The sequence below is a fragment of the Carcharodon carcharias genome, chromosome 25 (genome assembly GCF_017639515.1).
Source record: "Carcharodon carcharias isolate sCarCar2 chromosome 25, sCarCar2.pri, whole genome shotgun sequence".
NCBI lineage: Eukaryota > Metazoa > Chordata > Chondrichthyes > Lamniformes > Lamnidae > Carcharodon > Carcharodon carcharias.
Genome location: NC_054491.1, coordinates 47994103 through 48009390, shown reverse-complemented (window position 1 = coordinate 48009390; position 15288 = coordinate 47994103). Strand labels below are relative to the sequence as shown.

Genomic DNA, 15288 nt, shown 5'->3' with positions numbered 1-15288 from the left:
ATCTACTCTAACAGAGCGAGAAAACGACCCACGCTAACACAGCGAGAAACCAAGAACACAACCCACTCGAACAATGCGATACACCGAGAACACGACCCACTCAAACAGCGAGGAACCGAGAACACAACCCACTCTAACACAGCGAGGAACCGAGAACACAACCCACTCTAACACAGCGAGAAACCGAGAACACGACCCACTCAAACAGCGAGGAACCGAGAACACGACCCACTGTAACACAGCGAGAAACCAAGAACATGACCCACTCTAACACAGCGAAAAAACGGGAACATGACCCACTCTAACTGCGAGAAACCGAGAACACGACCAACTATAACAAAGCAAGCTACAGAGAACACGACCCACTGTAACACAGCGAGAAACGGAGGACATGACACACTCTAACAGCGAGAAACCGAGAACACGACCCAATCTAACGCAGCGAGAAACCGAGAACACGACCCACTCTAACACAGCAATAAACCGAGAACACGACTGATTCTAAAACAGCGAGAATCCGAGAACACGACTCACTCTAACACAGCGAGGAACTGAGAACACGACCCACTGTAACACAGCGAGAAACAGAGAACACGACCCACTCTAACACAGTGAGAAACCGAGAACACGACCCACTGTAACAGAGCGAGAAACCGAGAACACGACTCAATGTAACACAGCGACGAAAGGAGAACACGACCCAATGTAACACAGCGAGAAACCGAGAACATGACCCACTGTAACACAGAGAAAAAGCGAGAACACGACCCACTGCAACACAGCAAGGAACGGTAAACACGACCCACTCGAACACAGCGACAAACCGAGAAGACAACCCACTCTAACACAGCGACAAACCAAGAACACAACCCTCTCTAACACAGTGGGGAACGGAGAACACGACCAGCTGTAACACAGCGAGGAACCGAGAAAAAGACCCGCTGTAACACAGCGTGAAACCGGGAACACGACCCACTGTAAAACAGCAAGGAACCGAGAACACGACCCACTGTAACACAGCGTGAAACCGGGAACACGACCCATTGTAAAACAGCAAGGAACCGAGAATACGAACCACTCTAACACAGCGAGAAACCGAGAACACGACCCACTCTAACACAGCGAGAAACCGAGAACACAACCCACTCTAACACAGCGAGGAACCGAGAACACGACCCACTCAACCAGCGAGGAACCGAGAACACGACCCACTGTAACACAGCGAGAACCCGAGAACACGGCCAACTATAACAAAGCAAGATACCGAGAACACGGCCCACTGTAACACAGCGAGAAACTGAGAACACGACCCACTGTAACACAGCGAGAAACCGAGAACACGACCCACTCAACCAGCGAGGAACCGAGAACACGACCCACTGTAACACAGCGAGAACCCGAGAACACGGCCAACTATAACAAAGCAAGATACCGAGAACACGGCCCACTGTAACACAGCGAGGAACCGAGAACATGACCCATTCCAACACAGCGAGAAACCGAGAACAAGACCCACTCAAACAAAGCAAGCTACCGAGAACAATACCCACAATAACACAGCGAAAAACCGAGATCACGAACCACTCTAACACAGCGAGAAACTGAGAACAGGACCTACTCTAACACAGCTAGAAACCGAGACCACGACCCACTCTAACACAGTGAGAAACCGAGAACACGACACACTCTAACACAGCAAGAAACGGAGAACAGGACCCACTCTAAGGCAGCGAGGAAACGAGAACATGACCCACTCTAACAGCGAGAAACCGAGAACACGACCCACTCTAACAAAGCAAGCTACCGAGAACACGACCCACTGTAACACAGCGAGAAACCGAGAACATAACCAACTGTAAGACAGCGAGAAACCGAGAACCGAACCCACTCTCACAAAGCAACGAACCGTGAACACAACCCACTGTAACAAAGCGAGAAACCGAGAACACGACCCACTCTAAAACAGCGACAAACCGAGAACACGACCCACTCTAACACTGCGAGAAACCAAGAACGCGGCACACTCTAACACTGCGAGAAACCGAGAACACGGCCCACACAGCGAAGAACGGAGAACACAAGCAACTCGAACACAGCGAGATAACGAGAACACGACCCACTCTAACACAGTGAGAAACCGAGAACACGACCCACTCTAACACAGCGAGAAACTGAGAACACGACCCACTCGAACACAGCGAGGAACCGAGAACACGACCCACTGTAACACAGCGAGAAACCGAGAACACCACCTACTCTAACACAGTGAGAAACCGAGAACATGACCCAATGTAACACAGCGAGACACCGAGAACACGACCCACTGTAACACAGCGACGAATGGAGAACACGACCCACTGTAACACAACAAGGAACGGAAAACATGACCCACTTTAACAAAGCGACAAATCGAGAACACGACCCACTCTAACACAGCGACAAACCGAGAACACGACCGACTCAAAAACAGCGACAAACCGAGAACACGACCCACTGTAAAACAGCGACAAACCGAGAGCACGGCCCCCTCTAACACAGCGATAAACCGAGAACACGACCCACTGTAACACGGCGAGAAAGCGAGAACACGGCCCACTCTAACACAGCGAGAAAACGAGAACACGACCCACTCTAACACAGCGAGGAACCGAGAAAACGATCCACTGTAACACAGCGACAAACGGAGAACACGACCCACTGTAACACAGTGAGGAACATAGAACACGACCCACAGTAACAGAGCGAGAAACCGAGAACACGACCCAATGTAACACCGCGACGAACGGAGAACACGACCCAATGTAACACAGCGAGAAACCGAGAAAATGACCCACTGTAACACAGCGAGAAACTGAGAACAGGACCTACTCTAACACAGCTAGAAACCGAAAACATGACCCACTCTAACAGCGAGAAACCGAGAACACGACACACTCTAACAAAGCAAGCTACCGAGAACACGACCCACTGTAACACAGCGAGAAACCGAGAAAATAACCAACTGTAAGACAGCGAGAAACCGGGAACACGACACACTGTAACACAGCGAGAAACCGAGAACACGACCCACTCTCACAAAGCAAGGAACCGTGAACACAACCCACTGTAACAAAGCGAGAAAACGAGAACACGACCCACTCTAAAACAGCGACAAACCGAGAACACGACCCACTCTAACACTGTGAGAAACCAAGAACACGGCACAATTTAACACTGCGAGAAACCGAGAACACGGCCCACTCTAACACAGCGAAGAACGGAGGACACAAGCAACTCGAACACAGCGAGAAACCAAGAACACGACCAACTCTAACACAGTGAGAAACCGAGAACACGACCCACTCTAACACAGCGAGGAACCGAGAACACGACCCACTGCAACACAGAGAGAAACGGAGAACACGACCCACTCTAACACAGCGAGAAACCGAGAAAACGATCCACTGTAACACAGCGACAAACGGAGAACACGACCCACTGTAACAGTGAGGAACGTAGAACACGACCCACAGTAACAGAGCGAGAAACCGAGAACACAACCCAATGTAACACAGCGAGAAACCGAGAAAATGACCCACTCTAACACAGAGATAAAGCGAGAACACGACCCACAGCAACACAGCAAGGAACGGAAAACACGACCCACTCTAACACAGTGACAAACCAAGAACACAACCCTCTCTAACACAGTGGGGAATGGAGAACACGACCCACTGTAACACAGCATGAAACCGGGAACACGACCCACTGTAAAACAGCAAGGAACCGAGAACACGACCCACTGTAACACAGCGAGGAACGGAGAACAAGACCCACTGTAACACAGCAAGGAACCGAGAATACGAACCACTCTAACACAGCAAGAAACCGAGAACACGACCCACTGTAACACAGCGAGAAACCGAGAACACGACCAACTATAACAAAGCAAGATACCAAGAACACGACCCAATGTAACACAGCGAGAAACCTAGAACATGACCCACTGTAACACAGCAAGAAACCGAGAACACGACCCACTGTAACACAGCGAGAAACCCAGAACACGACCCACTGTAACACAGCGAGAAACCGAGAACACGACCCACTGTAACACAGCGAGAAACCGAGAACACGACCCACTGTAACACAGCAAGAAACCGAGAACACGACCTAGTCTAACACACCGAGAAACCGAGAACACGACCCACTCTAACACACCGAGAAACCGAGAACACGACCCACTCTAACACAGCGAGGAACCGAGAACACGACCGACTCTAACACAGTGAGAAACTGAGAACACGACCCACTCGAACACAGCGAGGAACCGAGAACACGACCCACTGTAACACAGCGAGAAACCGAGAACACCACCTACTCTAACACAGTGAGAAACCGAGAACACGACCCAATGTAACACAGCGAGACACCGAGAACACGACCCACTGTAACACAGCGACGAATGGAGAACACGACCCACTGTAACACAAGGAACGGAAAACACGACCCACTTTAACAAAGCGACAAACCGAGAACACGACCCACTCTAACATAGCAACAAACCGAGAACATGACCGACTCAAAAACAGCGACAAACCGAGAACACGACCCACTGTAAAACAGCGACAAACCGAGAGCACGGCCCCCTCTAACACAGCGAGGAACCGAGAACACGACCCACTCAAACAAAGCGATAAACCGAGAACACGACCCACTGTAACACGGCGAGAAAGCGAGAACACGGCCCACTGTAACACAGCGAGAAAACGAGAACACGACCCACTCTAACACAGCGACGAACAAAGAACACAACCCACTGTAACACAGCGACAAACGGAGAACACGACCAACTCTAACACAGCGAGAAACCGAGAACACGCCCCACTGTAAAACAGCGAGAAACCGAGAACACGACCCAATGTAACACAGCGACGAACGGAGAACACTACCCAATGTAACACAGCGAGAAACCGAGAACATGACCCACTGTAACACAGCAAGGAACGAAAAACAGGACCCAATCAAACACAGCGACAAACCGAGAAACGGCCCACTCTAACACAACGACAAACCGAGAACACAACCCACCCTAACACAGTGGGGAACGGAGAACACGACCCACTGTAACACAGCGAGAAACCGAGAACACGACCCACTCTAACACAGCGTGAAACAGGGTACACGTCCCACTGTAAAACAGCAAGGAACGGAAAACACGACCCACTCTAACACAGTGACAAACCAAGAACACAACCCTCTCTAACACAGTGGGGAATGGAGAACACGACCCACTGTAACACAGCATGAAACCGGGAACACGACCCACTGTAAAACAGCAAGGAACCGAGAACACGAACCACTCTAACACAGCGTGAAACCGAGAACACGACCCACTGTAACACAGCAAGGAACCGAGAATACGAACCACTCTAACACAGCAAGAAACAGAGAACACGACCCACTGTAACACAGCGAGAAACCGAGAACACAACCCACTCTAACACAGCGAGAAACCAAGAACACGACCCACTCAACAAGCCAGGAACCGAGAACACGACCCACTGGAACACAGCGAGAAACCGAGAACACGACCAACTATAACAAAGCAAGATACCGAGAACACGACCCACTGTAACACAGCAAGAAACCGAGAACACGACCCACTGTAACACAGCGAGAAACCGAGAACACGACCCACTGTAACACAGCGAGAAACCGAGAACACGACCCACTCTAACACACCGAGAAACCGAGAACACGAACCACTCTAACACAGCGAGAAACCGAGAACACGACCCACTCTAACACACCGAGAAACCGAGAACACAACCCACTCTAACACAGCGAGGAACCGAGAACACGACCGACTCTAACACAGCGAGAAACTGAGAACACGACCCACTCGAACACAGCGAGGAACCGAGAACACGACCCACTGTAACACAGCGAGAAACCGAGAACACCACCTACTCTAACACAGTGAGAAACCGAGAACATGACCCAATGTAACACAGCGAGACACCGAGAACACGACCCACTGTAACACAGCGACGAATGGAGAACACGACCCACTGTAACACAACAAGGAACGGAAAACATGACCCACTTTAACAAAGCGACAAATCGAGAACACGACCCACTCTAACACAGCGACAAACCGAGAACACGACCGACTCAAAAACAGCGACAAACCGAGAACACGACCCACTGTAAAACAGCGACAAACCGAGAGCACGGCCCCCTCTAACACAGCGATAAACCGAGAACACGACCCACTGTAACACGGCGAGAAAGCGAGAACACGGCCCACTCTAACACAGCGAGAAAACGAGAACACGACCCACTCGAACACAGCGACGAACAAAGAACACAACCCACTGTAACACAGCGACGAACGGAGAACACTACCCAATGTAACACAGCGAGAAACCGAGAACATGACCCACTGTAACACAGCAAGGAACGAAAAACAGGACCCACTCAAACACAGCGACAAACCGAGAACACGGCCCACTCTAACACAGCGACAAACCGAGAACACAACCCACCCTAACACAATGGGGAACGGAGAACACGACCCACTCTAACACAGCGAGAAACCGAGAACACGACCCACTCTAACACAGCGAGAAACCGAGAACACGACCCACTGTAACACAGCGTGAAACAGGGAACACGTCCCACTGTAAAACAGCAAGGAACCGAGAACACGACCCACTCTAACACAGCGAGGAACCGAGAACAAGACCCGCTGTAACACAGCGTGAAACAGGGAACACGTTCCACTGTAAAACAGCAAGGAACCGAGAACACGACCCACTCTAACACAGCGGGAAACCGAGAACACGACCCACTCTAACACAGCGAGAAACAGAGAACACGACCCACTGTAACACAGCGAGGAACCGAGGACATGACCCACTCGAACACAGCGAGAACCGAGAGCACGACCCACCCTAACACAGTGAGAAACTGAGAACACGACACACTGTAACACAGCGAGAAACCGAGAACATGACCCACTCTAACACAGCGAGGAACGGAGAACACGAAGCACTCTAACGCAGCGACAAACCAAAAACATGACCCACTCTAACACAGCGAGAAACCGAGAACACGACCCACTCTAACAAAGCAAGCTAACGAGAACACGACCCACTGTAACACAGCAAGCTACCGAGAACACGACACACTGTAACAAAGCGAGAAACCAAGAACACGACCTACCGTAACACAGCGAGAAACCGAGAACACGACCTACCGTAACACAGCGAGAAACCGAGAACACGACCCACTGTAACACAGCGAGAAACCGAGAACACGACCCACTGTAACACAGCGAGGATTCGAGAACACAACCCACTGTAACACAGCAACAAACTGAGAACACGACCCACTCTAACACAGCGAGGAACCGAGAACACGACCCACTGTAACACAGCGAGGAACCGAGAACACGACCCACTGTAACACAGCTAGAAACGGAGAATACGACCCACTCTAACACAGCGAGGAACCGAGAACACGACCCACTCTAACACAGCGAGGAATGGAGAACACGACCCACTATAACAAAGCAAGGAACCGAGAACACGACCCACTGTAACACAGCGACGAATGGAGAACACGACCCACTCTAACACAGCGAGGAACCGAGAACACGACCCACTCTAACACAGCGAGGAACCGAGAACACAACCCACTCTTACACAGCGAGAAACCGAGAATGAGACCCACCGTAACAGAGCGAGAAACCGAGAACACGACCCACTCTAACACAGCGAGGAACCGAAAACACGACCCACTCTAACACAGCGACAAACCAAAAACACGACCCACTCTAACACAGCGAGAAACCGAGAACATGACCCACTCTAACAGCGAGAAACCGAGAACACAACCCACTCTAACAAAGCAAGCTACCGTGAACACGACCCACTGTAACACAGCGAGAAACCGAGAACACGACCCACTGTCGCACAGCGAGAAACCAAGAACACGACCCACTCTAACACAGCGAGAAACCGAGAACACGACCCTCTCTAACACAGCGAGAAACCGAGAATGAGACCCACCGTAACAGAGCGAGAAAGCGAGAACACGACCCAATGTAACACAGCGAGAAAATGAGAACACGACCCACTCTAACACAGCGAGGAACGGAGAACACGACCCACTGTAACACAGTAAGAAACCAAGAACACGACCCACTGTAACACAGCGAGAAACCGAGAACCCGACCCACTCTAACACAGCGAGAAACCGAGAACACGACCCACTCTAACACAGTGAGGAACCGAGAACATGACCCACTTGAACACAGCGAGAAACCGAGAACACGACCCACTCTAACACTGTGAGAAACCGAGAACACGACCCAATGTAATACAGCGAGAAACCGAGAACAGGACCCACTCTAACACAGCGAGGAACCGAGAACATGACCCACTCTAACACAGCGAGAAACCGAGAACACGACCCACTCTAACACAGCGAGAAACCAAGAATACAATCCACTCTAACACAGCGAGAAACGGAGAACACGACCCACTCTAACGCAGCGACAAACCAAAAACATTACCCACTCTAACACAGCGAGAACCAAGAACATGACCCACTCTAACAAAGCAAGCTACCGAGAACACGACCCACTGTAACACAGCGAGAAACTGAGAACACGACCCACTCTAACACAGCGAGGAACCGAGAACACGACCCATTGTAACACAGCGAGAAACCGACAACACAACTCACTCTAACACAGCGAGAAACCGAGAATGAGACCCACTGTAACAAACCGAGAAAACGAGAACACGACCCACGGTAATACAGCGAGAAACCGAGAACACGACCTGCTCTGACACACCGAGGAACGGAGAACATGACCCACTCTAACACAGCAAGAAACCGGGAACACCACCCACTCTAACACAGCGACAAATCGAGAACACGACCCACTCTAACACTGCGAGAAACCGAGAACACGACCTGCAGTAACACAGCAAGAAACCGAGAACACGACCCACTCTAACACAGCAAGAAACCGAGAACACGACCCACTCTACACACCGAGAAACCGAGAACACGACCCACTGTAACACAGCGACGAACGGAGAACACGACCCACTCTAACACAGCGACGAATGGAGAACATGACCCACTCTAACACAGCGACGAATGGAGAACACGACCCACTGTAACACAGCGAGGAACCGAAAACACGACCCACTGAGACACAGCGACGAATGGAGCACACGACCCACTGTTACACAGCGAGAAACCGAGAACATGACCCACTCTAACACAGCGAGAAGCCAAGCACACGACCCACCCTAACACAGCGAGGAACCGAAAACACGACCCACCCTAACACAGCGACGAACGGAGCACACGACCCACCAGAACGCACAGCAACAAACCAAGAACACGACCCACCAGACTGCACAGCAACAAACCAAGAACATGACCCCTAACACAGCGAGAAACCTGGAACACAACCCAGTGTAGCACAGCTTAGGGATATCTTACCCAGGAACGACAAGGCGTTGCCCATTATGTATGCGAAGGGAGCAGCGATAATCATTGGGTAGCTTGAATTGAATTCGCCGTTCGACTACGTCCAGCTCTTGTTCAGTGATACCCGCTGTGGACAGGAGGTGGCCAGGCATCAGAAATAATCTCCACTCCTCACTGCAAACTATGGGCTCTCATTGAAAGGGCCAACAAAATGGGCCCAGCTCATCTGTGTCCTTTCCCATCTTATACTGCCCATCTTCCAATACCTCCCACCCTCTCCCCGCACCGACCCACCCTCTCACCTCACCGACCCTCACTGACCCACCCTCTCCCCTCACCGACCCACCCTCTCCCCTCACCGACCCTCACTGACCACCCTCTCCCCTCACAGCCCCTCACTGACCCACCCTCTCCCCTCACCGACCCTCACTGACCCACCCTCTCCCCTCACAGCCCCTCACCGACCCACCCTCTCCCCTCACCGACCCACCCTCTCCCCTCACAGCCCCTCACTGACCCACCCTCTCCCCTCACTGACCCTCACGGACCCACCCTCTCCCCTCACTGACCCACCCTCTCCCCTCACTGACCCACCCTCTCCCCTCACTGACCCTCACTGACCCACCCTCTCACCTCACTGACCCACCCTCTCCCCTCACTGCCCCACCCTCTCCCCTCACTGACCCACCCTCTCCCCTCACTGACGCACCCTCTCCCCTCACAGCCCCTCACTGACCCACACTCTCCCCTCACTGACCCTCACTGACCCACCCTCTCCCCTCACTGACCCTCACTGACCGACCCTCTCCCCTCACTGACCCACCCTCTCCCCTCACTGACCCACCCTCTCCCCTCACTGACCCACCCTCTCCCCTCACTGACCCTCACTGACCCACCCTCTCCCCTCACTGACCCTCACTGACCCACCCTCTCCCCTCACAGCCCCTCACTGACCCACCCTCTCCCCTCACTGACCCACCCTCTCCCCTCACTGACCCACCCTCTCCCCTCACAGCCCCTCACTGACCCACCCTCTCCCCTCACTGACCCACCCTCTCCCCTCACAGCCCCTCACTGACCCACCCTCTCCCCTCACTGACCCACCCTCTCCTCTCACCGACCCACCCTCTCCCCTCACCGACCCACCCTCTCCCCTCACCGACCCACCCTCTCCCCTCACCGACCCACCCTCTCCCCTCACCGACCCACCCTCTCCCCTCACTGACCCTCACTGACCCACCCTCTCCCCTCACTGACCCACCCTCTCCCCTCACTGACCCACCCTCTCCCCTCACTGACCCACCCTCTCCCCTCACAGCCCCTCACTGACCCACCCTCTCCCCTCACAGCCACTCACTGACCCACCCTCTCCCCTCACAGCCCCTCACTGACCCACCCTCTCCCCTCAAAGCCCCTCACTGGCCCACCCTCTCCCCTCACAGCCCCTCACTGACCAACCCTCTCCTCTCACTGACCCACCCTCTCCCCTCACAGCCCCTCACTGACCCACCCTCTCCCCTCACAGCCCCTCACTGACCCACCCTCTTCCCCTCACTGACCCACCCTCTCCCCTCACTGACCCACCCTCTCCCCTCACTGACCCACCCTCTCCCCTCACAGCCCCTCACTGACCCACCCTCTCCCCTCACAACCCCTCACTGACCCACCCTCTCCCTCACTGACCCACCCTCTCCCCTCACTGACCCACCCTCTCCCCTCACTGACCCTCACTGACCCACCCTCTCCCCACACTGACCCACCCTCTCCCCTCACCGAACCACCCTCTCCCCTCACTGACCCACCCTCTCCCCTCACCGACCCACCCTCTCCCCCTCACTGACCCACCCTCTCCCCTCACAGCCCCTCACTGACCCACCCTCTCCCCTCACTGACCCACCGTCTCCCCTCACTGACCCACCCTCGTCCCCTCACAGCCCCTCACTGACCCACCCTCTCCCCTCACCGACCCACCCTCTCCCCTCACTGACCCACCCTCTCCCCTCACAGCCCCTCACCGACCCACCCCTCTCCCCTCACCGACCCACCCTCTCCCCTCACCGACCCACCCTCTCCCCTCACCGACTCACCCTCTCCCCTCACCGACCCACCCTCTCCCCTCACCGACCCACCCTCTCCCCTCACCGACCCTCACTGACCCACCCTCTCCCCTCACTGACCCACCCTCTCCCCTCACTGACCCACCCTCTCCCCTCACTGACCCTCACTGACCCACCCTCTCCCCTCACTGACCCACCCTCTCCCCACACCGACCCACCCTCTCCCCTCACCGACCCACCCTCTCCCCTCACCGACCCACCCTCTCCCCTCACCGACCCACCCTCTCCCCTCACAGCCCCTCACTGACCCACCCTCTCCCCTCACCGACCCACCCTCTCCCCTCACCGACCCACCCTCTCCCCTCACCCGCCCCTCACTGACCCACCCTCTCCCCTTACAGCCCCTCACTGACCCACCCTCTCCCCTCACCGACCCACCCTCTCCCCTCACCGACCCACCCTCTCCCCTCACCGACCCACCCTCTCCCCTCACCGACCCACCCTCTCCCCTCACTTCCCCTCACTGACCCACCCTCTCCCCTCACAGCCCCTCACTGACCCACCCTCTCCCCTCACTGACCCTCACTGACCCACCCTCTCCCCTCACTGACCCACCCTCTCCCCTCACCGACCCACCCACTCCCCTCACTGACCCACCCTCTCCCCTCACTGACCCACCCTCTCCCCTCACTGACCCACCCTCTCCCCTCACCGACCCACCCTCTCCCCTCACTGACCCACCCTCTCCCCTCACTGACCCTCACTGACCCACCCTCTCCCCTCACCGACCCTCACTGACCCACCCTCTCCCCTCACTGACCCACCCTCTCCCCTCACTGACCCTCACTGACCCACCCTCTCCCCTCACAGCCCCTCACTGACCCACCCTCTCCCCTCACAGCCCCTCACCCGACCCACCCTCTCCCCTCCCTGACCCACCCTCTCCCCTCCCTGACCCACCCTCTCCCCTCACAGCCCCTCACTGACCCACCCTCTCCCCTCACTGACCCTCACTGACCCACCCTCTCCCCTCACTGACCCACCCTCTCCCCTCACTGACCCACCCTCTCCCCTCACAGCCCCTCACTGACCCACCCTCTCCCCTCACCGACCCTCACAGAACAACCCTCTCCCCTCACTGACCCACCCTCTCCCCTCACTGACCCTCACTGACCCACCCTCTCCCCTCACTGACCCACCCTCTCCCCTCACCGACCCTCACCGACCCACCCTCTCCCCTCACCGACCCACCCTCTCCCCTCACCGACCCACCCTCTCCCCTCACCGACCCACCCTCTCCCCACACCGACCCACCCTCTCCCCTCACCGACCCACTCTCTCCCCTCACCGACCCACCCTCCCCCCTCACCCGACCCACCCTCTCCCCTCACTGACCCACCCTCTCCCCTCACTGACCCACCCTCTCCCCTCACTGACCCTCACTGACCCACCCTCTCCCCTCACTGACCCTCACTGACCCACCCTCTCCCCTCACCGACCCACCCTCTCCCCCCACTGACCCTCACTGACCCACCCTCTCCCCTCACTGACCCACCCTCTCCCCCCACTGACCCTCACTGACCCACCCTCTCCCCCCACTGACCCTCACTGACCCACCCTCTCCCCTCACTGACCCACCCTCGTCCCCTCACCGACCCACCCTCTCCCTCACCGACCCACCCTCTCCCCTCACCGACCCACCCTCTCCCCTCACTGACCCACCCTCTCCCCTCACTGACCCACCCTCTCCCCTCACTGATCCACCCTCTCCCCTCACTGACCCACCCTCTCCCCTCACTGACCCACCCGCTCCCCTCACTGACCCACCCTCTCCCCTCACCGACCCACCCTCTCCCCTCACTGACCCACCCTCACCCCTCACCGACCCACCCTCTCCCCTCACAGCCCCTCACTGACCCACCCTCTCCCCTCACTGACCCTCACTGACCCACCCTCTCCCCTCACTGACCCACCCTCTCCCCTCACTGACCCACCCTCTCCCCTCACCGACCCACCCTCTCCCCTCACCGACCCACCCTCTCCCCTCACCGACCCACCCTCTCCCCTCACTGACCCACCCTCTCCCCTCCCCGACCCTCACTGACCCACCCTCTCCCCTCACCGACCCTCACAGACCCACCCTCTCCCCTCACTGACCCACCGTCTCCCCTCACTGACCCACCCTCTCCCCTCACCGATCCTCACTGACCCACCCTCTCCCCTCACCGACCCACCGTCTCCCCTCACTGACCCACCCTCTCCCCTCACTGACCCACCCTCTCCCCTCACCGATCCTCACTGACCCACCCTCTCCCCTCACTGACCCACCCTCTCCCCTCACTGACCCACCCTCTCCCCTCACCGATCCTCACTGACCCACCCTCTCCCCTCACTGACCCACCGTCTCCCCTCACTGACCCACCCTCTCCCCTCACAGCCCCTCACTGACCCACCCTCTCCCCTCACCGACCCTCACCGACCCTCACTGACCCACCCTCTCCCCTCACAGCCCCTCACAGACCCACCCTCTCCCCTCACCGACCCTCACTGACCCACCCTCTCCCCTCACTGACCCACCCTCTCCCCTCACCGACCCACCCTCTCCCCTCACCGACCCACCCTCTCCCCTCACCGACCCACCCTCTCCCCTCACTGACCCACCCTCTCCCCTCACTGACCCACCCTCTCCCCTCACCGATCCACCCTCTCCCCTCACAGCCCCTCACTGACCCACCCTCTCCCCTCACTGACCCACCCTCTCCCCTCACTGACCCACCCTCTCCCCTCACTGACCCACCCTCTCCCCTCACTGACCCACCCTCTCCCCTCACTGACCCACCCTCTCCCCTCACAGCCCCTCACTAACCCACCCTCTCCCCTCACAGCCTCTCATTGACCCACCCTCTCCCCTCACTGACCCACCCTCTCCCCTCACAGCCCCTCACTGACCCACCCTCTCCCCTCACAGCCCCTCACTGACCCACCCTCTCCCCTCACTGACACACCCTCTCCCCTCACAGCCCCTCACTGACCCACCCTCTCCCTCACTGACCCACCCTCTCCCCTCACTGACCCACCCTCTCCCCTCACTGACCCACCCTCTCCTCTCACTGACCCACCCTCTCCCCTCACAGCCCCTCACTGACCCACCCTCTCCCCTCACCGACCCACCCTCTCCCCTCACTTCCCCTCACTGACCCACCCTCTCCCTCACAGCCCCTCACTGACCCACCCTCTCCCCTCACTGACCCTCACTGACCCACCCTCTCCCCTCACTGACCCACCCTCTCCCCTCACCGACCCACCCCACTCCCCTCACTGACCCACCCTCTCCCCTCACTGACCCACCCTCTCCCCTCACTGACCCACCCTCTCCCCTCACCGACCCACCCTCTCCCCTCACTGACCCACCCTCTCCCCTCACTGACCCTCACTGACCCACCCTCTCCCCTCACCGACCCTCACTGACCCACCCTCTCCCCTCACTGACCCACCCTCTCCCCTCACTGACCCTCACTGACCCACCCTCTCCCCTCACAGCCCCTCACTGACCCACCCTCTCCCCTCACAGCCCCTCACCGACCCACCCTCTCCCCTCACTGACCCACCCTCTCCCCTCACTGACCCACCCTCTCCCCTCACAGCCCCTCACTGACCCACCCTCTCCCCTCACTGACCCTCACTGACCCACCCTCTCCCCTCACTGACCCACCCTCTCCCCTCACTGACCCAC

The 15288-nt window shown here is 56.9% G+C and overlaps 1 protein-coding gene across 1 annotated transcript in view; it reads right to left on the bottom strand.

Moving 5' to 3' along the window:
- fbxo3 (F-box protein 3) overlaps positions 1-9650 on the bottom strand; it is a 245428-nt gene extending 235778 nt beyond the window's left edge. The window contains exon 1 of the mRNA XM_041174300.1: positions 9511-9650. Coding sequence (XP_041030234.1) covers positions 9511-9650 — 140 coding nt within the window. The remainder of the gene's footprint in view (positions 1-9510) is intronic.
- Between the last annotated feature and the right edge of the window lie 5638 nt (positions 9651-15288).